This window comes from Echinops telfairi, unplaced genomic scaffold, assembly GCF_000313985.2.
Source record: "Echinops telfairi isolate 266 unplaced genomic scaffold, ASM31398v2 ScPeMD7_443;HRSCAF=831, whole genome shotgun sequence".
NCBI classification, from domain to species: Eukaryota; Metazoa; Chordata; class Mammalia; order Afrosoricida; family Tenrecidae; genus Echinops; species Echinops telfairi.
The window spans coordinates 63166954-63193123 of NW_022104341.1; the positions used below are offsets into that span (position 1 = coordinate 63166954).

At 36.0% G+C, this 26170-nt stretch overlaps 2 protein-coding genes across 3 annotated transcripts in view; one reads left to right on the plus strand and one right to left on the minus strand.

Annotated features, from left to right (window-relative positions):
• Positions 1-11174, minus strand: part of ANGPTL3 (angiopoietin like 3) — a 12880-nt gene extending 1706 nt beyond the window's left edge. Inside the window, exons 1-7 of one of the 2 annotated variants that reach the window (XM_045291783.1) lie at positions 10635-11174; positions 9774-9884; positions 8364-8478; positions 7430-7543; positions 6431-6526; positions 4204-4470; positions 3707-3891 (exon numbers count right to left, since the gene is read on the minus strand). In XM_045291783.1, the coding sequence (XP_045147718.1) occupies positions 3713-3891; positions 4204-4470; positions 6431-6526; positions 7430-7543; positions 8364-8478; positions 9774-9884; positions 10635-11126 (1374 nt within the window). In that variant the 5' untranslated portion in view covers positions 11127-11174 and the 3' untranslated portion in view covers positions 3707-3712. Of the gene's footprint in view, positions 1-3681; positions 3892-4203; positions 4471-6430; positions 6527-7429; positions 7544-8363; positions 8479-9773; positions 9885-10634 lie in introns of those variants that run through there. The other variant, XM_004699378.2, reaches the window with a different exon arrangement.
• DOCK7 (dedicator of cytokinesis 7) overlaps positions 1-26170 on the plus strand; it is a 204552-nt gene that overhangs the window by 64076 nt on the left and 114306 nt on the right. The window contains exon 14 of the mRNA XM_030886060.2: positions 25403-25520. Coding sequence (XP_030741920.2) covers positions 25403-25520 — 118 coding nt within the window. The remainder of the gene's footprint in view (positions 1-25402; positions 25521-26170) is intronic.

Below are 26170 nucleotides of genomic sequence, written 5' to 3' on the forward strand. Positions count from 1 at the left end.
AAAAAAAAAAAAAAAAAAAAAGAGTATAAAAGAAATTTGTGTGTATGACAAGCCATTTCGGGCTGTTATTCTAGAACTCGTAAAGATGTATTTTCATTTTCCACAACTATCAGGGCTTCTTCAGTAAACATGCTTGGAATAGTATGTAGTCATTGTAAGTATGCTTTAGGAAGATTGAGGATGGAGAGAGGTAAAATGAGGAGAAGGCCAGGTAGGGACTGTCAAGTGTGGGTTTAAGTTTTGGAGTAGAAATGGGAGTTAACGATTAAAAACATTTTGAAGAATGGTTGTACTGGACTTGGTGTTGATGCATTAATGTTGGTTTACAAAGTGAAAAGTCAGAACTGTCTCTCGGTTTTCGAGTGTCGGCGATCAAGCTCCTCATCTTTATAATGGAGAAGGGTGTGAGAGAGATAGACTGGGGTGGTAGGTGACTGTTGCATGTTATTAGATATTAGAGCAGAGAATCTGAATTTGAGGGAACTATAGGACATCAGGTAGTGCAGATGAGGCTGTCTGCTTCTGTAAATATGTTCTGTCTTAGAACCCATTTATAGGTTCTCTATGAGTCAGAACTGACTCACCCGATGGCAGTGGGTTTTAGTGGGTGTAGGATATCAAAAGGAGCCCCGTTGGTGCCATGGGTTTCACATTTGGGCCGCTAACTGAAAGGCTAGTAGTTCAGACTCAGGAGCGTCTCCACAAAGAGAGATGTGGCAGTCTGCTTCCATAGATTCCCAGTCTAAGGAAAGCCGTAGTGAGCAGTTCTTCCTTACAGCTGCTGCAGCGAATTTGGTTTTGCGTTAAAGGATATCAGAGAAGACATTACAAGTAGGCAGTGTAAGAATGAGAACCGGAGAGAACTCAGATCCATGTATAAATTTAGAAACTTTATTTATGAAAATTGCATTAATTCATGAGAGAAGACAGCATTTCTTGAGGGTCAGTGTTGAAGACATAATGGAAGATTATGCCTGCAATACTGAATAGGAGTACAAAATACTATAGTAGTATTATAGAAGACTTAGTAAGATCAAGTTTGAAACACGGAGATTGTCATTAGTAGGTAGTAACTTTAAAAGGCCACTAGATTTGACAGTGAGTTACTGCTAAATTTGGAATACTTTTAGCAAAGTAGTAAGAAGAGAAGGAGCAATTTTGTGAAACTTGAAAGAAAAATTCCTTTTTCTTTTCAACTGCGTTTTCCATTTGAGCTTTATATTAGAGGACAATTATTTTAGTATTCCTAAAAGAAAATATATAGTGTATGAATTGGGGAAAAATTGAAAACAGAAAGCAGTTGGTATATTAAATAGCAAATTAATTTGCCTTTGAATGGTACCATTAAAAAAAAAACAAAGTTGGCATTCAGGTGCTAAAAATCTGTACATTTTGATAATTGGGGGTGATGACTTGGACAATCATAGCCTATTTTTGCTTTTACTCTTTTGTCCTTTTCTGGAACAAAACTATTATTTATGTATGATTTGCATAGATAAACCTTATATATATATGTGTGTGTGTGTGTATTATTAAGACCAAAACTCCTAACTCACAGTGACCTTGTAAATCTTTATGGAAGCAGACCACCTCATCTTCTGTGGTGTGACTGGTAGAGTCTAACCAAAGGCCTTTCAATTAGCAGTCAACCACTTAAGGATTGGGCCATGAGGGCTCTTTTATGTGTGATTCCAAACCTGGTGGTTCTGAGCTCCTTTTTTTTTCATGTGTCTTTTAAAACATTGTATTGCTAGTTTTCTGAGCTCCTTTTTATATGTGACAGATACATGCAACAAAATATGTAACTTTTTATATGTGTTAGAAATACAGATGTTACAGAAGGGTTGCAGGGTGGAGACAGCCAGTCAGGGTGTAGTGTAGCAACGTTGAAACATACAACTTTCCTCTAGTTCCTAAATGCTTCCTTCCCCGCCTCCACCCCGCACTATCACGATCCCAATTCTATCTTACACATCTGGCTAGACCAGAGGATGTACACTGGTACAGATAGAAACTGGAAACAGGGAATCCAGGACAGATGATCCCTTCAGGACCAGTGCTGAGAGTGGTGATACCAGGAGGGTGGAGGGAGGGTGGGGTAGAAAGGGGGAACCTATTACAAGGATCTATATACAACCTCCTCCCTGGGGGATGAACAACAGAAAAGTGGGTGAAGGGAGACGTCAGACAGTGTAAGATATGACAAAATAATAATTTATAAATTATCAGGGGTTCATGAGGGAAGGGGGAGCGGGGACGGAGGGGGAAAAATGAGGAGCTGATGCCAAGGGCTTAAGTGAAGAGCAAATGTTTTGAGAATGATGATGGCAACAAATGTACAAATGTGCTTGACACCATGGATGGATGTATGGATTATGATGAGTTGTACAAGCCCCCAATAAAATGATTTTAAAAATATAGGATATATGTCTGATAGATGTGATAAATTGACATAATGCTGAGTATTATTGACCAAGATGAATCACTATGTAACTTAAAACATTATATTCTAAGAACTGGGTTCAACTAAACATTTTAGCTTTGAAAAATTATTTTTAAAAGTCAGTAATAATTATAATCCTTGGAGATTATTGTGGATAATAAATTATAAAGATTGTAATCTTCTATCTTAAAAGGCTAGACAAATTTAAATTTCTGGAAGGAACTAAGTATTTATTGAATTTTAAAACATTATACATACACGTCTGCCAGGCTATTTAGGTATTCAGTAACTTGTGAGAAGTGCCCAAAAGTATTTGACTCACATCATGGGAGTCAATTATTATTTGACATTAACTAGATACTGTAAATACATTTTTTAATTTATTCTGGAAAGACCCCTTTAAAATTTAGCTTTAATAGTGTTAAAACACGTATAAAATACATACAGTATAGATAAGTTAACAAATATGTTCATAGTAGTAACACTTGATACTAAAGTCAGTATGACAGTCATCATTATCATCTGCATTTGTTTAAAGAATAGTGACCCCATTTCAATTCAATACAATATTTTATCCAGCTTTATTTTGGTTTCATAAATAAGATTTATTACGTCGGTCGAATTATTTTGTAGCAAAATGAAGCATCAGTTTAAAAATTTATATTATAAATATTAACATACTTTGAACTAACTTAATTCTAGATTTAAAGTGAATGAAATCAAATTTAAATGACCAATTTTTTATATTTATTCAGGTTTGGAATTTCAAGAGAACTAGATTTTTAACTGAATATGTCATAAAAGTGTCCCATATCATGACTTAAAAAAACAACTTTATTTTCCAATTTAAAAGAAAATACCAGAAATTTATCAACGGGTTGATAATTTAGAATCTAAAATTCAATTGTGATCATTTATAATGGATTCCTATGTCTATTCTAAAAAGATTTGAATAAATGATACAGAATTTTTAGATAGAAAGTAAATGGTTTTCATTGAAGCTCTGTGTGACTTGTTTTATAATTAAATTGAAAAACCCCAAAGCCAGACTTAACTGCCACCCAGTAGATTTTGACTTTGGGCAACTCGAATAAGGTTTTCCGAGGTTGTAAGTCTGTATGGTAGCAGATAGCCTCAACTTTCTCTCTATTTTCAATTAATAATGGCTTTAATAATTTTAAAATTTCCTATTAATATCACATATATCAGATTATTAAAGCACAGTGATTTGAGGCGAGTTTAATGTATTGGGTTTTTATTTACCTCAGTTCATTCAAAACTTTCTAAATGAGTTGGGTGGATCAACATTTTGGTTGATTTGATAGAGAATAACCTTCCGTTTTGAGGCTTCCAACATATTCCTCTTCTCTCAGACTTTGTTTTTGATCTTGGTTTGATATATTTACCATTTAGATTGTGTTCTCCACATATATCATGCCACCACCAACCTATGGAAGATAGAGAGGGAATTTCATGGACACAAACTCATATGTAGTCACTGTTAATTTCTTTGTGAATTTATCTTTATTTCTTAGAAATACAACAGTGTTATTAAAGCTACATACCAGTAAAATCTACTAACTTTGCTATTTCTTTGATAATGAAATTTATGAAGAGAATTATAGGTAAAGTACACAATTGAATAGAATAAAAATTGCTCATTGAGCTTCGGATTTTAAATAGTTGACATTGTATACAAATAGCCAGTGAAATATTTTTGAATTTATACAAATAAAGTACTGATCTTAGAAAATGAATACCTGAATAGTCTTCTTGGCAATTGAGGTGTCTTTTTTCTTTGTGATCCCATGTAGAAAACACTAAATCTTTGTGTTCTGGGATTGCATTTGGAATGTTGCCAATAATCTCAACTAAGTATAATTTGTAGTTGGTTTCATGGTTTCCCAAGTGAAAAGAATATTCAACATAATACTTATTGTCTTTCCAGTCGGCCAACTCCACTCTTAAAATGTAATTGGATTGTTTCACTATGGAGTATATTTTCTCCAGGCCCAACCAAAATTCTCCTGGAATGAAAGTTTTAAAAAGTCAAAAACTGGCAGCTGTTCAGAGTATCTCTATTGGCACAAGTAAATTCCTTGTTGCTGTCTTAATTTCCCAGTTCTTCTAGAGTTCCTTAAAATACTTGGTGTTCTTCGAAAACATTGAAAAAAATACTTTTATTGGGGGCTCTTACATCTCTTATCACAATCCATATATTCATCCAGTGTGTCAAGTATATTTGCACATATGCCGCCATCATCATTTTCAAAGCATGCTCTTTCCACTTGAGGCCCTTAAAATATTTTTATTGTTGGTATACAAATACATAAAATGTTAAAAATATTTATAAATATTTTAAATGAGAAATATTTAGCATATCCATTCTAAAATGAAAATTAGGAGGCATATTTTACATGTGAAATATAGTAGACAAGTATAGATGTTTTTAGATTTGGCCACTGGCAGAAAAATTTTTCAATTGTAAGTCCCGCTATGCTGGTAGCTTTAATATTGGGTATTTACATATGCCATGCATCACAAAGACATTTGTTAAGTAGTCCCAGAGACTTAGTTAAGAGTGACATAATTTTTCTCAGTTATAGACTTGTTCTTTACCATCTGCTTAATATGACTTTTCAGAAAGAGAAAGCAATAATATTTTAAAAATTATTGGAAAAGCGTGGTTCTTAGTAACCTTTTCTCTATTATTTGGCATTAAAGCATATCAAATACAAATACATAATTAAAAAAAAACCCTCACTGCTATTGAGCCGATTCTTATTTACAGTAGACCTATAGGAAGGACATTGTAGATCTGACCCCAGACTATGTCAGAGGTTATACATTTTAATGGAAGCAGTCAGTGTCATTATTGCAGATCATCTTGTGAGTTTGAGCTATGTTATTAGTCCAGTATACATCCCACTGTGCTATCAGGACTCTTACAAATATAAATAGATCTCTTTAACTATCACAATCTTGAAAAATGAAATAATTAATGAAGACAAAAATATTTTTTTCCTATTGCTATTGAGTTAGTAGGAGGCTTCTTTTTAAAGAATTGCTGGTAAGTGAAATAAATTGCTGATTTTCTTATGCTTTGGATTGCTGACCACGAGGTCAGCAGTTTGAAACCACCTGCCGCTCTTCTGGAGACAGAGGAAGCTTTCTACAACTGTGAGTTACAGTTTTGGGAACTCAGAAGGCTGCCGTGCCTCACAATGACTGGCTGGCAGTGAGTTTGGAGTTTCCTTTGCAGTGTGACTTCTTTGAGCGTAACTGTCAGCTTTTTATTCTGGGTACTCTTTGTCTGGAAGATTCGGAGCTAGGAACATACCACTTAATTTATCTTTTAGGTAGTGATTTAACTAGTGGAGTGAATATGAAAATTCTTAAGTGGTCAGATCGTACTGACAGTAGATGTTTTCTACTTATTTAGTAAATACTTACACATCATTCTAGATAATAGAAAGGTTTTGCATTGAGATAACTAATGTACTTTAAACCACACATTATATAGTATACTTATAGCATTTAGATAATTGAAATTTAAAAGTTATGTTCTGTACACCTGACAGTTTCCTTACCCCTTCCAACCTCCAAATACTTGATAGCTAAAATGTTAATAGGAAAAGAGGGACTAGTGTTAAGGACATAACTCTTTATAGCTCATTCACAGCATGTAACACTATGGAAGCACAAAGCACTTAATCAAAATTATCTTTAATAAGTATCATTGTAATGATAAGTCATTACATTAAGTTATAACTAGTCCAATTAAGATGTACTTGTAATTAGTATATTCAAATAATAACAGCTGTGATAAGTGAAATGACTAACAAATGGGTCATTATTTATTAGTAGATCTCTGAAGGCTAGGAATTTTTACAGTTCACTGCTGCATTTCTAACATACTCAGTAGGTTTCTAGTAACATTTTTTAGCTATCAAGTCAGTGAATGAATGAAAGAATGAAGCACTTTACCATTAAGGTTTCCAAAACCATGTTTGTAATTCTCCCAAGTTTCATTGAAATTTTGTGATCCATTTATTCGGTGCTGAATTAAGGTCCATGAATTACCTGAATAAGATGAACAGAATGATATATTTTTAGTAGATTAATATTCACAAATGTAAAAATACGGGTTCTTGGTTGAGGGGGGGTGGATATGTTTTTAAGTGGCGACTTACAAAGTAGTTTATTAATGTTGGAATGGAAATAACATTTTATGTTTTAAATTATAGTTTCTCTTCCCCCAACTACCAGGACCCCAATTCTGCCTTGCAGACCTGGTTAGACCAGATGATGCACAGCGGTACAGATGGGAACTGGAAACGCATGGAATCTAGGACAGATGGACCCCTTAGGACCAGGGGTGACAGTGACGATACCAGGAGGGAGGGGGGAGGTCTAGAAAAGGAATTGATCACAGGGAGCTACATATAACCTCCTCTCTGGGGGATGGGCAGCAGAGGGGTGGGTGAAGGGAGACGCCGGGCAGTGTAATATAAGATACAATAATAATTTATAAATTATCAAGGGTGCATGGGGGAGAGGGGAGGAGGAAGGGAGGGGGAGGGGGGGAAAAGGAAAATGAGCTGATTCCGGGAACCCAAGAGGAAAGCGAATTTTGGGAATAATGAGGGCAACAAATGTATAGATGTGCTTTACACAATTGATCTATGTATTGTGATGAATTGTAGGAGCCCCAATAAATTGATTAAAAAAATTATAGTTTCTAAAAAATTAAATGCAGGGCAATTATGAATTTTGTCATAGTAAAACCTATTGATAGTAATAGTTTCAGATTGTTTTATGGAAGGAGGTATGAGAATGAATAAATATATGAGCAAACATAAATAAGGTACAATACTAGATTGTACTGATACTCATATATTTCACTCTGTAGAAAGCAAGATTATTCTTGCTAATAGTTAGTGAGGAGCTCTAACTACTGTCCATTTCTTTTCAGGTTTACATTACCTGATTTAACATCACAGTATACATTAAAAACTTGAGAGTTGTTGGGTCTAATAGCATAAATGCCACTTGTAAGTTCACCTCTTTTAAAAATGGTGGTACAGTCAGCAGGAATTCCTAGACAAAACAAAATGTTATTATATAAGGTATAATTATCAGAGTATCTCTATAGGTTGATATCTTATTTGAAACTTTTTATTAGATGGCATACTTTATGAAGATACTGATACATTAATAAGCAAACAGATTTATTTTAAGTTTGACACATTAAGAATATTAAACTCTTTTTGTTAGCCATAGGAAAACTCTAAAGGAGAAAAAAGATTGGGATAGAACTTAGCACGTAAATGATAAGCAGTAGCTTAAGTAGAAAGTGTCTGAACACGCATGGAGAACACAGACATTTTTCCCCCTGTATGAATGCATGAGAAATAAATGAGTTTTGAGAGTATTTTTTTTTTTGGTTGGAAATAGAAATTCATTCCCTTCAATTTTTTTATGTCTTGTGAAAATTTAAATCATATAGGAAAAGGTAAAGAAATGTTGAAGAGAACCTCATGTACTTTTAATATATTCAACAATTAATATTTTTCCATATTTGCAAACATTATGACCCTTTGCCTCTGGAATATTTCATCTTGAATCTCTTAAATTATTCATCTATGTAACTGTAATACTATGATCACATCAAAGAAAATGATAATTCTATATTCAGCTGCTCAGTCCACATTCACATCCCCCCAATTGTCTTAAGAATGTATTTTAATATGTACTCATTATGCAGTGTAGGCTGACCCATTATATTTGGAGGTTTTGCCTTTTTACCCTCTTTTAACGTAGAAACAGATGCTGAGAATGGGATTTCTGATTGAAGTCGTGGAGAGAGTGAGAGAGAGAGAAAGATACTGTAAGAAGGAAAGGCATCAAATGGTCATACCATCATGCTGTACATTTTTTATTTCACTCAGCTGAAGAGAAGCAGTATTTCTTGGTGCTCTTGTCTTTGAAGGAACAGAAATTTCTGTTGATTCTTGAACACCAGTCTTTTTCAGCTGATAAAAAATAGATCGATAAATGTTTTAAAATGATAGTGAATATCACTTTAAAGTAGGGATGTGCTACAGTTTTAATCAGATTCATTTGGTCATAATAAAAGGGATATTTTAAAAACAGTTCAAAAGGGCAGCATATATAAGAAAAGAGAAACTATGGAAATGAAAAATGGTTTTCAAAAATCCTGTTTGTTCAATTGGCATTACTTAAGCTATGTTTCATGTAGAAATTGATATTAACTCCTAGTATTAGAGAGCAAATTTTTGCCAATTCTTTGAGTCTACACTATTATTTGAGTCCTCTTGAATGGCTGTGTAAGAGTACCCCTAACTAATATTTAAAATATTGTACTGCATTTTAGATTGTTTATACATTATAGATTAATTTCCTTTTGGGATGTTATGATGTCATAGAGCTGTACAAATTTTTTTGTAATAAAATTCTTAGCGAGTATTTTTTTACTACTAACTGCTGACTAAGACACAATCTTGACTGAGTTCGATTGAACTCTAGATTTTGAGGGGACAGCAGTAAGCATAATGGGGGAAATTCTCATGAAACTCAGACATAACTAACTCAGACATAACTAACTCAGATATGTATTTTCTTATACTGGTAAAAGGTTAAATGCTAAGGAAAACAGAAGTGAGTGAAGGTGATAGAAAATTTGAGAATGAGAGTAGAGGGTTGTAAGTTTTCAGTGGGTCACTTGGAAAGATTGCATCAAGAACTGTATAAAGACCTTAAGAAAAAAATTGCTAAAGACCTAAGAAAATGAGAGCATGAGTCCTTCAGACAGTAACTGATAAGAGCATTACAGAGAGAAGGCATCGGCCCTCGAGGTTGCAGTATGTTCAGTGGGTTTGGTTAACCGTGACGAGTGGAGGAGATGAGGTCAGTTAGGCAATGAAGGGAGTCATCCCAGGTCTGAGGAGTCACTGTGGGTGAGATGGGGAACTAATAATGGGCTCTGAGGGAAGAGAAATGATCTACTTTTGGTTTTATAGGGTCACTCTGGTCGCTACACTAAGGATATTTTTTCTCACAGCAATCTTATAAAGATGAGTTCTGTAACTGGCAGGTGAAATAGTGTATTCATGACCACACTGTAAACTTTCAGAGCCAAGATTCAAACCCAGATACTTGTAAGTTTTTTAGGTTCAGAGTCGAAAATCTCAACTATGTCGGTGTTATCATTTTATTCAGCACCTTGTTAAAGCTCTAAAATGATTTTAGAGTCCATGTCTTTATACCCTTCAATTTTATGTAAATGACGGGTGAAATATTGACTCACCTGATTTTCTATTTCTCTTATTTGGCTATGTTGTTGGTTTAATTGTCTGTATTGTTCTTCCACTGTCTGGAGAAGGACTTGGATGCTGCTGTCTTGTTGCTCTACAAAAGTCTGAGCACAGGTAGAGGCTGGTTAACTGCTTCTCTCTCTCTCTCTCTCTCTCTCTCAATTTCCCCCATTTTCTCTCTCTCTCAATTTCCCCCCTTTCTCACTTCTTTCCTTCAGCTCTTCCATTGTCCTCCTTTCTACTCTCCTTCTCTTCATTTTTCTCTTTTTGTTGGATTTGTATTAAAACCGTTTTTTTCTATTACATACTACACATTCCAATTTTTAAACTAATGGTCAACTCTAAAATTAATATCGGCATATTTTTCCTTCCATACTTCTTCAGGTAGCACAAACTGTTCAGTTCTTATGTTTTGTTTTCAATTGTATCATCCTAAATTTTAATATCTTTGAATTTGATTACCGGTAATTGGGAAAACATAATATTTTAGTATTTTACAGATCAGTTTACTACTTAGGTTATTTTTTAACTACTTTTAACATGGAGAAATGTCTTTAAATATACGTTTCTTTAACTTTATACTTGCCTTCTATAATTAATAATGGTTAGTAATTTAGCTTCCTTAATTTTATCACTTAACTGATTTGTAATTTTTCTATAAATATAAATTTAGTTTCATATGTAGTTTTGGGGAAACATGAAAACCAACTTGAAGTAACAGTAGGAATTTAATTTTCTTCACACAATTTCCTTGACAACAGATTTACAGCAAATTATCAAATAACATCTGTAATTATTTTAGAAAAAATACACATTGAAAATATAATTAGGAACCGTCTTTCATTTTTACTTACTTTAAGTGAAGTTACTTCTGGGTGTTGCTGAATTTCAGGTTGATTTTGAATTAAATGGGTTAATTGCTCTTCCAAGCCTCTCACTTTGTTTTGAAGTAGAATTTTTTCCACTAAAAGGCTTTCAAGTTTTGCATTCAGTTCAAGCGACATGTTCTTTACTTCCTCGTTTTTGGATTGCAGTCTCGATGTAGTTCTCCTGAGTTCCATTTCTTCTTCTTGGATCGCACTGGTTTGCACTGATAGGTCATCAAAATACTTATCAAATATGTTGAGTTTCTGAAATATGTCATTAATTTGGCCCTTTGTTTTGTGGACAAAGTCTTTAAGACCATGCCCCAACTGAAGGAGACCATTTGCTAAAATTTTGACATCATCCAACATTGCAAATCTTGATTTTGGTGCTGGAGGTAGTACATCTAATGATGAATCTTGGTCAATTCTGGAGGAAATAACTAGCGGGACAATACAAAGAAAGAGCTTAATTGTGTACATTTTGAATCCCAGTTATTAAAATTTTCAGTAATTTGGAGCTAGTTTTCCCTTCTAAGCAGATCTAAATCCCTAAAATCTATATATACCCCATTTCCGTACAAAGGGAAGGTGGGCAGGTGAATATAGTTAACCATTAAGCTGGGTAAACTTGTAGGAATGTAACCTTTTGCCACACAGAGTTAAATCAATGCTGAATGAAATGAAAGAAATTAGTAACTTAATAGGTTATTTTTAATTGTATTGCTTGTATTTAACTTTGTTGTATACTGTGCTTTCTAGTTTGGGGTTCTATCTGACTCTCAAAGCTCATTTTTCAGGATTTTAAGAGACATTTATGAAATAAAAACACAACACACTCTTTTTTTCTGGAAAACTGATCATTAAATTTGAGGAAAAATTAACCAATTAAGTATGCATTTCCTAACTATGTCTCGTCCTGTTGGCAAGAGTGATTCAGCACACACACACAAAGCCTTCTCGGTGGAGCCTTCCGCCCCCTCCCCAGTGACAGTAAAAGTTTTCAGTGCAGCAGTCCTGTACCTCTCTTTAAGCTAACATGACTGTGTGCTAATATCTGTCACTGTTCGTATTTAGTAGTCTATTTGTTTGCTCCAGATAATATGTCTTATCCACCCTGGCATATTATCTTACCCTCCCATACATAATAAGTGGTATTAAAAGTACTGATAAATAATATTAATAAACTGTTAGATGCAAAAATGATCTGATCTGTAAACCACCCCCTAATTCACAGTAAAAAAACTAAATAGAAAGTTTATTTTATACTTCTTAGGAAGTCAGTATGTGATAAACAGTAAATTTTAAACTATGAAGGTATATAATCAACTCTTAAGTACTTTTTCTTACATAGCTTTATAATAATGGAGAATTTTGACAAAATGAATTTCATTTTATTTGGTGGCAAAATTTGAAGTCATACTCTTCTTAGGAAGTCAGAGTAGTGGTGAAAATAAATAAGTGCTTTTTCCACTATGTTCTAGCTCTTTACATTTATGCTTCTAGCCTTTTCCATATTCCCACTGAAGGCCTAATACATGGCCTTCAGAAGTCAAAACAGAATTAAATCTTAAATACTGCCAATGTCAGAAACTACTTCTCTGTCACCAAAGTTTTCTGTGGTTAGTGTGCTTGGTAATAATTTCAGTAATAAAAACTAAAAAACAAAAATTAGTGTGTGAGAAGAAATGATCCCCTGTGTGTCTGACTTGGTGCAAAAAGGGAAAGTATTAAGTGTGTCACAAATGAGTATTCTCACTGAATGGTCATATTAATAACTATTTGACCAGGTTACAAAATGTTTAGAAATCCCTCTTGACAAATTATGAAGTGAAATTGTTAATATTGTGAGTCACGGACTGAAACTTTCTGTAGCTCAGTTTCCTTATTTGTAAAACTGAGTACTAATGGGAAATAACCCATGGGTTACGGAATTAAAAAATATGTGTAAAGCACTTAAAATAATGTTGGCAAATGGTGTTCAACATGTTCATTATTGTAGTATGTCACATGAAATCAAAGTTTTAAACACTGTGTACGAACTCTTTGTGTGTATTATCTAAAATACTGTTTGCACACAAGAAGAAAAAGAGCAAACACACTGCTACTGAGTCAATTCTGACTCATAGGTACCCAACAGGACAGGGTAGAACTGTCCCTGTGTGTTTTCAAGACTGTAACCCTTTATGGGAGTAGGAAGCCCCAGTTTCTTCTGTGGGGCTGACTGGCGGTTTTGAACTGCTGACCTTGTGCTTACCAACCCAGCATGTAACTTTAGATATTTTTGTACATAGTCTTTTAATACATGGGCAAACTTTTTGACAGAATGATTTTGGTTTAAATGCTAGGTAATTTTCCAGTGAAATTTTATGAAATAAAGCCATTTCCAATTTTCAAATATTAGAATTACCTCCTCTTGGTATAAAATAGAGGCCCTCTTTTTTTGTGATTTGAGATTAAGGGTTTTGGGACATAATAGCTAAAGTAGAGATTGTCCTCCTGTGTATAGTGGTTAGAGCATGATGCTCCAACACAATTGCTACAATTAATATCCCTCGTTTTGCTGTACCTAAGCTCTGTGACCTTGGGTCCAGTTACTTAACTTTTCTGTATCTGTTTTCTCATTTACCAAATTAAGAGAATACGTAGTTTTCTATGTATTCTCTTATTACATAGGGCCCAGTAAAAATTAAATATTATCACTTTCAAAACACTTAGAGCATTATGTGGGGTATAATAAGTAGTACATAAGCATCAGCACTTGCTGATGAAGATCAAGATTACAACTTTGAATATGGTTTACAATTCACTGTAAGGCACACCCAAATCCTCACAACTGAACCATTAGGTAACATCACAGTAAAGAGATACAATATTGTTTCTCTTTAGCCAAGGATTTCGTTTAGCTTGGATCCGTAATTGGTGCCCGTGGAAGCCACAGTCAGGAGATAAAGTAATGGTTGCTTTCGGTAAATATGCTGTACAAGAACTCTTTAAAGTTGAAAAGCAAGGATGTTACCTTGAGGACTAAAGTATGCCTGACCCACACCATGGTATTTTTAATGGCCTCCTATGCATGTGAAAGTTGAACCAAGTGAGGAAAACCGAACAAGAAATGATGCATAATTTGAATTATGGTGCTGGAGAAGAATATCGGAAGTACCACGTCCTGCCAAAGGAACCAACAATTCTGTCATGGAAGAAGTCCAGCCAGAGTGTGTCTTAGAAGCAAGGATCACGTGACTTAGTGTCATATACTTTGATATGTTATCAGGAGAAGGACATCATGCTTGGTGAAGTAGAAGGGCAGTGAAAAAGAGGAAGGCCTTGGACAAGATGGATTGACACAGTGGCTGCAACAAAGTGCTCACACGTCATTGTGAGATGGCACAGGACTGGGCAGTGTTTTATTCCTTTGTACACCCGGTCTCTGAATTGGAACCAACTTGATGGCATCTAGTAACAAACAAGTATCGTGTATGAATGGGCTTCATAAAACTCATAGAAAACCCATTATCTTTTAATTCCATAAATTCCTGTACTTTTTGAAATCCCTTCATGTTGGCTACTTTTTGTAATTAGAAGCAATGATTGAATATCTGTTTGTACTATAATATTTCATTGGTGAAAATTAACCGATCTTGTGTTAAGATCGCATACATTGGGAACTTTTGCTAGAGTTTAGGTTGTCTGAGTTTTATATTATTTTGTGTTTTGGACCTTGATAAATATGTGTTTATTGATGTGTATGTGTATTATTCTCCTAAATGTCCAGTACCATCACCTGCTTTATGATGACTCTACTGGGCAGCATAGAACGTCTCCACAGGAGAATGCTACGTTTGGAATCTTTATAGAAACAGAATGCTACATTTCTCCTACAGAGCTAGGAGGTTTGAATTGCAGAGTTTTCAGTTAACAGTCAAACATCTAATCAATATCCGCCATGTTTGTCTTAATAGCGGATATAGAGAATATAGTTTATGAAAATACAGGAATACTTTCATTAATGAAGAGAAAAATATTTTCCTTATTCTTTATTTTTTATCCTTCCCGGTGGACATGTTCTAGAGTTATAACAGTGTATGTTGAACTAGATTTTTAAAAATTGAGTTTTTCTTCTCTTCTTTAAAGGGAAAACTTGTTACTGTGATCATTGGTCATGGAAGGCATAGTTCAAAACTTCTCATAGCTAAGTTTTCCACTTTTCTGACTTCAGTCTACCCTGATAGTTCATCTCTGTTGTGTTGACTAGAGAAACAAATCCAGAGTCACTCATATAAGAGAGCTTTATATCAAGAAGTAAGTATACATGGAGTAAACATGCCAACCAGTCCAACTCAAGCCTATAAGTCTGATAATAGTCCGTAAGTCTCTCTTAGACGCACACAGCCACTTGCCATGATACAGAATGCCAGAAGAGCACAGGCTGGTGGGTCAACGTTGTGTGGCTCCCGTGGTGCATTTCATCACAGGGCTCTGGCAGCTACCAGGGTCAGCCAGCAGGAAGGTGAAGGTGGAGAGAGAAGTGGGGCGTCCCAGGGTCTTCCTTATGAGAAGGCCACACCCACAAGGCGGCATCATCCAGCTGGGACCTAATTGACAGTTTGGATACCACCCCTAAGCTGTTAATATATCCTCAGGTTGACATGAAATTATGTAACCACTACATGCTTGTCAGTTGAGAGGAACTTGAGGTGGAGCCGCTTCTCTCTTCTCTGACACGACACGCTGTTTACTGGCAAGCTCTTGTCTTCTTTGATATCCATTACACGCTTTTTCTTATTTAGTTTTTCTTGATATCCTTTAAATGCTTTATCCCACACTATAGCAACATAGTAACATCCATTGAACAAATGGAAGAATGAAAAAGTACAAGATTTAGATGTAGAAAATGCCACTGTTTTAGAGAATGAAATTCGATGGAACACAAATACCGAAGAAAGGCTGTGGGAGGAATTTCTAACACTCTTTGCACAATTTATAAGTACTGCTGACAGATTTGAGCTAATGGTCACATATTCCTGATTTCTGTTATTGCCTTTGGTTAGACATATCTCAATATTTTTTCTTTATGGTAATTTTAATTATTGGCCTAATTACAAGCTATGGCACTGAGAAACAATGAGAGTAGTAATTTTGTAAATATGGTTAAGCTTTCCCTTTCGTGCTACTTTCTGAGCCATTTGATTACACATTGTTAAAGGCAGAATCTAATCTTTCCTTGAACTGTGCCAAGTTAAATAGAACCCTGATTAAATAGAACCAGGAACATTATAACCATTAACTTTTTTTATGTCAAAGAAAATAAATGTTCAAGTTCAAAGCAACCTGAGGCCCTAACTTAAAGATTCTTCATTTTCAAGCATCATTATACAATCTTACTTAGCTTCTTAGAAATCTATGACATTTCAGAGTCTTCTTTAATTTCTAAGCAAAAACCGAGTCCTTCATCACCCTCCGCCAGGTTGTGCAATGCAATGGACATATGACCTCTCATTAAAACAAAGCATTTTAGCTCCTGTGAACAGATTTCATTTTTTATTCGTATTATTTGATTTTGAACTAATACATGTTTGCTGGAAAGATTCTGAAACCAACATTAGAGAGAAATAATCTAAAAATAGAAATGTTCATATTAATGAACATACTACTTTGGCAATAGTATTTACCGTATATACTTGAGTATAAGCCGACCCGAATATCAGCCAAGGCACCTAATCTTACCACAAAACCTGCATTAAAAATGTGCTGAAAAACTTGGCATGTATATGAGTATATATGGTATACTAGGTTCTTTTTTATTTCTTTATCCAGAATAGCATTTTCCAATAGAAATATAATAGGCCCTATCAAAAGCCCACAGTCATTGGGTAGATTCCAAATCATTGTGACCTTACAGGGGTTCTGAGACTGTTAATCTGTATAGGAACAAATATCCTCCATTTTTTCCCACAGAACCAACAGTGGGTTTGAACCACCAATCTTTTGGTTACCAGTACAAGTATATGTAATTAAATATCTTCAGTAGTCACTTAAAAAACAAAATAAATGAAATTAATTTTAATAGTATATTTTATTAATACATAGTAATTTCAACACGTGATAGGTCTATGATTATTAATTAAACATTCTATATATTTTTTAATACTAAGAATTCAAAAGCCGGTGTCTTATTTTGTAATTACAACACATGTCAATTAAAACCAGACATATTCCAAGTGCTCAGTAGTCTCGCTAAATACCTAATTGAACAGCACAGGTTTAATTAATTTATTTTTGTTTAATGTTAATAAATGCTAATTTATTAAGTGTTGAGAGTACTGTTAATAGAAATATACATATTTTAGAACATGTATATATTAAGTCTTACATCTCAATATTATCAGTCTCCTATTAATAGTCATAAGAAGTCTTAGTGGTATAGTAGTTATGCGTTGGTCTGTGATCCGCATTGTCAGCAGTTCAAAATCACCAGCAGCTCCGCTAGAGAAAGACTGGGCTTTCTACTCCCATGAACCAGTTGCAGTCTGAGAAACCCCGCTATGAGTCATCATTGATTTGATGGAAGCTAGTTTGATTTTACTAGTCATATGAATTGCTTCCAACAGTTTTCCAAGGCACAGAAAATGTCTTTTTTTTTCTTTTTTAAATCAAAACCAATGTATTTGAGAAATTCTTGAGAAGACATTTTGAAACACAACCCCAAAGAGAAAATGTCTTTATATGTGTGTGTAAATATTTTCATTGGCTGTATTCCTAGATGTTGACTTATGTCACAGGAATTCACTTTTTATATTGTGATTGTGATCAGGTTGAATTTCAAAGGGATTTACCAACTTTTTCCTTACTACTACCAGTATGTGACAGTGTCTTTTCTTATATATTTTTTCACAGATACTTCTAATACAGTGGTTCTCAACCTTCCTAATGCCATGACCCTTTAATACAGTACCTTATGTTGTGGTGAACCCTCCAACCATAAAATTATTTTGATGCTACTTCATCACTGTAATTTTGCTACTGCTATGAATCGGGTGACCCCTGTGAAGGGGTCGTTCGAACCCCACAGGGGTCATGACCCTCAGGCTGAGAGCTGGTGATCTAATCGATTGTTATGCTGACTAGTTACACTTTTCTATCTGTGAATTACTTGGGTATGTGATTCCTTTCCCCATTTTAAAATTTGTGTCTATTTTCTGCCTAATTTTAGAAGTTTTCTACGAACTCTTTGTCATCTCTCTAACAATACTTTTCCTAGTTGCCGGTGTCTCTCCCTTTGTGGTATCATCTGCTGTGCAGTGGCCTTAAAATTTGTCTTTTCTAAGTTTTGTGACTTATGCTCAGAAACATCTCCTTGTTTGTCAGTTATGGTTTCTCTAAAATTCTTGTAGTGCTTTTATGGTTTTATTTTGTGATTTAAAAGCCTTTGCTTTAAAATCACAAAATCTTGCTTATTTGAAATCCCACTGAAGGGCGATATTTTTAGTACAAAATAAAAACGTGTTAGGTTTATTTGGGAGTGTGTAGCATGAATCATGCATATGGAAGCTAAGCACTGAATGAGGCAGACCCAAGAAGAACGGATGCACTTTAATTACAGTCTTGGTAATCAATATTGAAAGTATCGTAGACTGCCAGAAGAACAAAGATGTCTCTATCTCATGGAGGAGTAACAGCGAGAATACTCGTTGAAAGTGAGCGTTGGTCAAGTACTGGGGATGAGTAATCAAGAGAAACGTGTGTCTGGAAAATAGCATCTTGTTTGGTAAAGGAGAGGGCAGCCCAGAAGAGAACGACCTCGATGAGATGGGTTCTTACAGTAGCTGCAACAACGGGCTCAATCACAGCCTTGTGAAGATGGCACAGGACGGGACAGTGTTCCATTCTGTTTACATAAGGTCACCGTGACTCGGGACCGATCAATGGCAGCTAACAACAGCAGTGGAGTTAGTAGTCAGTGATAAAAGAATCTGGGTTCAGTTACCTTTAACACCAGTTAAATTTAAAGTTAGATTGCTACTCCTTGAAATCGAACATAGTTTAAAGATAATTCTCAAGCAGTTGTTACCTAACTTAGAATATGAACTTTTACAAATTTTAAGTACCATATATGCTCGAGTATAAGCCGAGTTTTCCAGCACATTTTTAATGCAGTTTTGTGGTAAAATTAGGTGTCTCAGCAGATATTAGGGTTGGCTTATACGCGGGTATATATGGTTACTAAATTTTTGTGTGCGTTCTGTAATACTCAATATGAGGTTCGCTTTAAGACATGGAGCATATAGCCATTAACTAGATAAATAAGGCCCTTGTTTAAATGGAATTTGGGCTGTATTAGAGATATGTAAACAGGAAGAAGTCTACAAAGAATATAAATGCAGATGGTATGAGTGTTGTAAGTGAAATAACGAGGTCATGTGATGGGGTGAGTCTTTCTGAGAGTGGAAGCAGTCAGCCACAACCACATTCATGCCCTCAAAGCCAGGAGAGGAACATTCCAAGCTATCTCAATGCAGAGATTCTGAAGGGGGCGTGTGGGGGAATTATGTTATGTCTTGCTTTTCTGTGTATGTGATGTGTTTATCCTATTTGCAAATTTGTCATAGAAATTTATGGGCAGATTTTTTTTTTAATTAAGTACTTTTATTGTGGGCTCTTACATCTCATCACAATTCAGACATTCATCCATTGTGTCAAGCACATTTGTACATTTGTTGCCATCATCATTTTTTTAATCATATTATTAGGGGCTCATACAACTCTTATCACAATCCATACACACAGCAATTGTGTAAAGCGCATTTGTACATTCGTTGCCCTCATCATGCTCAAAACATTTCCTCTCCACTTAAGCCCCCGGCATTAGGTCCTCGTTTTTCCCCTCCCTCCCCGCCCCCCCCTCCCTCATGAGCCCTTGATAATTTATAAATTATTATTTTGTCATATCTTGTGGGCAGATTCTTTAATCCCATCCTTGGGCTACCATAATATTCTATGTTCATGTAACTTATGATTATTTGCTTGTCTGATTGCCCTTCAGAATTAACTTCTATGAATTCAAATACTTCATCATTCATTTCTATATTCTCATTATCTCACACGTGGTGGACGCACTAAATATTTGTTACATGAAAGAATTATAAAATAATTGAGGCCAACTTGTGATCCCACGTCATGGGTACTGTTTCAGAAATCTTAACCATTTCAGGAAACTTACGTCCTTTTTATTTTAACCATTTATTGGGAGCTAATACAGATATCATTTCATAGTTCAATCACATCAAGCAGTATTGTACAATTGGTACCACAATCAGTTTCAAACATTCTCTCCTTCTCTAATGTTCTTTCCCCACCTCCCCCAGAACCCTATTCTATTTGTTGATCCTATAGGTTCATCAATCCTGCGTTTTATATACCAAAAAACAGCAAAACATGTAACAAAAATTCACCTGAGATAAACCCCAATATGGGAAAACAAAAACCAGAAAGCACTGAAAACCAGATCAGACCCAGCATGTATCAGATGGGGGATCAAGTGACAGAGCTTTCACTGTGTAAAGTCAGGTTTATCATTTGGATGTCTCCTATAGTCATCTCTCCAGCCCACTGTTTGGTAACCCATTCCTTCCTATCTGTCCATTATGGATAGATGGAAATCACGGGAGGCCTTTTTCCTTTGTAGCTCTCACAAATCTTGGGCTCCCACGGTCATCTTTAAGCTCTGAAACTCTTCTCTCCTTTGGCTTGGATTATATGATTTTCAATCCTTGGGTCTCAGATGTTGGTGTGCTTCTTCCATGTGGATTTAGTTAACATCGCACGAGATGACTGCTTGTTTGGAAACAAGCCTTTCCCGCTCCAGGCACTATTCCGTCTGATCGCTGGACACCGTTTAATTTCTTCCCCATGGCTTGCTTTAGCACCGCCATCGTCTGTGCTTCCTTCCTTAGGCGCACGTCTAGCAGGGCTAACGTTACATTCTTACTCTAGTATGTAATCCAGGATTTAGTCATCGTCTGTGCTTCCTTCCTTAGGCGCACGTCTAGCAGGGCTAACGTTACATTCTTACTCTAGTATGTAATCCAGGATTTAGTCATCGTCTGTGCTTCCTTCCTTAGGCGCACGTCTAGCAGGGCTAACGTTACATTCTTACTCTAGTATGTAATCCAGGATTTAGTCAAGTTCAAATCTTTCTCATTGAAACATTTTTTTTTCAAGATTTCTATATTCTTTATTAATCTTTTCTCTTCTTTTTAGAATTTCACTTGTTAGTGTCATTTTCTTTCCTCTTCACTCTACTACTCTCTGGTTTTAACCTAATCATTGACATTCATGTTACTAAATCTAACAGATAGTTTCTACTACTTACCTCATGGGGCCTTGAGCAGAATTAGAAATTTAACAATTTCTGCTATTTTTCCCCTTGTTCCCCCTGACACCGCGTTGTCCAGATTTTCCACTCACCTCTCTGCAGGTGCCTCCTCTGCTTCCCAGGTCTTGGGGTCTCCTAGGGCTCCATTCTTCGAATGATACAGTGAGCAGCAGATGGCCTTAATACTCCTGTAGTTGGTGCCCGTGAGCACCTGGATTTTTCAGCATTGAAAAATTATGTATTAATGCAGGATAAAAAATAAACAAAGAAACCCTGTAGTGCCCAATTTCTTTGGGAAATGTCAGTATGAACTCAGGCAGTATTTCATGTCAAAAGCGTTTTTTACTTAATACATTTTACAAACGGTCAAGAAACAATGGTTAACACACAATGAGTGAGTGTCCAGATTAGGATTTGGAAAGAAAAAAATCTCATTCATAAAAAAAATCCAGCTCCTTAAAAAAAAAAAAGGTTAATTTCATCAAATAAATGTGCAAGAACTCGCAACATTTTGTTATGAGAAAAAGCAAGAAGTCATTAAACACTCACTGCCATGAAGTTGATGCCAACTCATCGAGACCCTGTTAGACAGGGTAGAACTGCTCCTGTGAGTTTCTGAGACTGTAACTCTGTACAAGACTGTAACTCTTTATGGAAGTAGAAGCCCCTGTCCTTCTCTTAGAGCTGCTGGTAGCTGGTTGTTTCAAACTGCTGAGCTTTTGATTAGCAGCCCAATGTGTATAACCACTGCACCACCAACTCTTCTCATTAAAGACTACCACTGTGGTATCAAAAACACTCAGAAGCAGCTTGAATTGGTTTTCATTTGCCAAAGATGTAAAAGTTTGAATACTAATAATGGATAATAATTGCAGGGTGTTCAAAAATATCAAGTATGTTTGTCTCAGGAGTTCACAAATGAAGCTAAAAAACAACTACGGAATTGATTTCTTTTAGGGGATTTCAGTGAACCAACTTCATATTTGAAAACTGTCAAGTAATGGGAAAGATTCTAGCTCCCATTTCAAATCATGTTTCTCACATAAGAATTCTATCACTGGCTAGGCAAATGGTAAATAAAAGTGCTCTTCAGAAAGAGGCATTTATCTCAGTTTTTAAGTGAAGAAATAATGATAGGTTGTGACCTTTCAGCAAAAACTAAAGTAATAAGGAGCCCTGGTTGTGGTGTGGATTAGTTTAGGTCCTTAAACACAAGGTCAGCAGCTCCAACATACCAGTTGATCTGATGGAGGAAGCAGAGACTGCTCCAGTAAAGATTTACAGTCTCACAAATCCTATATAATATGTATGTGTTGAAATACACGCAATGGCAGGGGGCTTCTTGAGGTTTTGATTAATGAGTTCATTGACCTGTGTGTCAGTGCCTTTATGTTTTTTGTATGTTTTTGTGCTGCAATAGCAAATTCTAGAAGTAGGTTTTTAAAAAAAATCATTTTATTGGGGGCTCATACAACTCTTATCACACTCCATACATACATCAATAGTGTAAAGCACACTTGTACGTTCGTTGCCCTCATCATTCTCAAAACTTTGCTCTCCACTTAATCCCCTGGCATCGGTTCCTCATTTTCCCCCCTCCCTCCCCGCTCTCCCCTCCCTCATGAACTGAAGTAGTGGGTTTTAAAGAACAAATTTGCTTTCTCTTTTTATTATTTTCTAAACATTGATTTTCTGTTTGAACTCTTTTAAAAATCATTTTATTTGAGGCTCGTACAACTCTTATCACAATCCATACATACATCTATTGCGTCAAGCACATTTGTACATTTGTTGCCATCATCATTCTCAAAACATTTTCTTTCTACTTGAGCCCTTGGTATCAGCTCCTTATCCCCCACTCCCCCTCCCTCCTGAACCCTTGATAATTTATAAATTATTATTATTTTGTCATGTGTTACACTGTCTGACGTTTCCCTTCACCACTTTTGTCTGTCCCCCAGGGAGGGGGTTATATGTAGATCTTTGTGATCGGTTCCCCCTTTCTACCCCACCTTCCCCTTCCCCTCCTGGTATTGCTACTCTCACTATTGGTCCTGAGGGATTTATCTGTCCTGGGTTCCCTGTGTTTCCAGCTCTTATCTGTATCAGTGTACATCCTCTGGTCTAGCCTGATTTGTAAGGTAAAATTGGGATGATGATAGTGGGGTAGGGGTGGGGGAGAGAGCATTAAAGAACTGGAGGAAAGTTATATGTTTCATAGGTGCTATACTGCACCCTGACTGGCTGGTCTCCTCCCCATGACCCTTCTGTAAGGGGATGTCCAGTTGCCTACAGATGGGCTTTGGGTTTCCACTCTGCACTCCCCCTCATTCACATCGACATGATTTTTTCTTCTTTGATGCTTGATAGCTGATCCCATCAACACCTCATGATCACACAGGCTGGTGTGCTTCTTCCATGTGGGCTTTGTTGCTTCTCAGCTAGATGGCCACTTGTTTATCTTCCAGCCTTTGAGACCCCAGATACTGTGTCCTTTGATAGCCGGGCACCATCACCTTTCTTTACCACATTTACTTATGCACCCGCTTTGTCTTCAGCTATCTTGTTGGAAAGGTGAGCATCATGGAATGCCAGTTTAATGGAACAAAGTGTTCTTGAATTGAGGGAGTACTTGAGTAGAGGCCCAATGTCCATCTGCTACCTTAATACTAAACCTATAAATATATGTACATAGATCTATTTCCCCATCATCATATATAAATATATTTACATATGTACATGCCTGTAATTAGACCTCTATAAATGCTCTTTGCCTCCTAGTTCTTTCCTCTATTTCCTTACTTTCCTCTTGTCCCACTATCATGCTCAGCCTTCATTTGGGTTTCAGTAATTCCTCTCTGTTACATTGCCCTTGATCAAGCCCTACCAGGCCTCCTACACCCTCCTCACCATCGATTTTTTGCTTGCTTGTTGTTCCTTTGTCCCTGGGTTTGTTAATACCACTTCCTAGCCCCCCCCCCCCCCCCCCCCCCCCCACCCTATCTTACAATTTTACTTTCTTACAAGTGTAGATGGCTAGAAGTCTGAATTCAAGGCAGTGGCTCCAGGGGATAGCTCTCTCTTTCATTTCTCAGGGAAAGTATTTTTTCAACTTCTGGTCTTTGATGAGTATCTTGTGGTGTTGTATCTGCCTTTTGTATCTGTGCTTACTTGCTTGATCTGCTCTTTTACATTAAAAAATGACTTAAGATACCCTTACTTTTGTGACGCCATTAACATAACAAAAAACCCAAGATTCCCAAGTCCGATTAGACCCACTGGTATACAGGTTACGATTTACAACATACATTTTTTAGGACGCAGTTCAATCCATAACTGTTTCTACTAACTAAACAGAAGGAAACAACCTAATATCTTCCTTAGAAGAACAAAGTACCATTTATGAAGCAATATTGCCACAAAATTTGATTCTTAATATGATCAAAGATCCGCATCCAGAGGAACATGTTAAATACGCTACAGGGATACAATCAGTGTCTACAAAGCAAATGATAGATTTTTCAACAGATAATACTGTTTCTTCAAATACATTGCATGGGGAAATTTTTCATTGTTAGCTAAATGCCTAACTAGGAGACCTGCAAACAGCTTTCATAACATTACATGACACTCTATGTTTATACATATGCCTATCCCATTAGATTATTTCTCAAAACCAGGGAAAGGTTATCTTTGTGAGGAACAATATTTCCTACACACATTTTATTTGATGACTTTGACCTTTAGTTCTTTTGATTAGTAAACTTACCAATTGTACATAGCATCCCCTTAGTTTCCTTGTCTATTTTGAGTATCATGAATTCTTGTCAGTTTCTTTAATACTGCCTGATTGCATGCTTATTTGTCAAAAGCATTGCTTACCCTCCTAATATTATGGAGGAAATTAGTCTCTTGCAGAAGAAAACATGCTTTTCAAAGACTAACCAGATTTTAGTGCTGCTGCTTATTTAATTGTGTATGAAAATCACTAACTCCTCTGGGCCTTCTTTCCGCCACCAAATTGGGATAGATTTGAGTGATTACTCTAAGGCGGTGGTTCTCAATCTTTCTAAAGCCGTGACCCCTTAATACAGCTCCTTATGTTGTGGTGACACCCCCCCCTCAACCTTAAAATTATTTTGTTGCTACTTCATAACTGTAATGTTGCTACTGTGTGAATCATAATGTAAATCGTAATGTGTTTTCCAATGGCCTTAGGCGACCCACAACCCACAGGTTGAGACCTGCTGCTCCAAGGATGTAATCAAACATTGTATATGAAAATACCTAGTATCATATCTAACATGTATTAATAATGTATTAGTTGTGATATGTAGTGTTTTCAAATATGTGTTCATCATCATTGATCCTGTTACCTTCACAGAAACCTCCTCTACATATACCCTCAGAGTCTGAATTTTGCCAATCGTCAGGGTTCTGCCAGAAATATAACAGTGAAAGTCCAGTTTATGTATGGTGAGGATTCGAGCAATGCCATGCCGGTAAGAAATAGTATTTGCTTTTGCTGTTCCTCAAATATGGTCCAAAATACATATTGTTATGTTTTGGTTGGGAGTTCCTAAGTGGAAAATATCTTTTAAACAATATTTCTAATTGTATCACTTTCTGTATAGGTAATAATGTATTTAAAGTTCTTCTTTTTTTTTTTTTTTGTAGCGTTTGGTATAATACTGGGCCTTCCTAATGATACAAAGATGAATAAAACTTGTAGTTCAGGGGAGATATAATAAATCAAATCCATGTAATACTAAAATAGTGGCTGTCAGAAAAGGAGATCAGAAACTTACAGGGAACCTTATTGAAATACCAAAACCCCAAACTAAACTCACTGCCATAAAGTCAGTTTTGACTCACAGCAACCATGTAGGGTAGGACTGCCCCTCTGTGCGTCTGAGGCTGTAAATCTTCATGGAAGCAGAAAGCCTTGTTTTTTCCTGCTGTGCTAGTGATTTCAGACTGCTGACCTTGCAGTTCCCAGCCCAGTGTGTAAACCCCTGTGCCACCAGGACTCCTTCTTGAAGGAGGCACATTTACCTTTTCTTCTGCTCTTCGTATCTGTAGTTCGAATCCTTCTCACTTATTAGAATAAAGGTCCAGGTGAGGAAGGTGGGAGGTAGTGAGGGGATTGTAC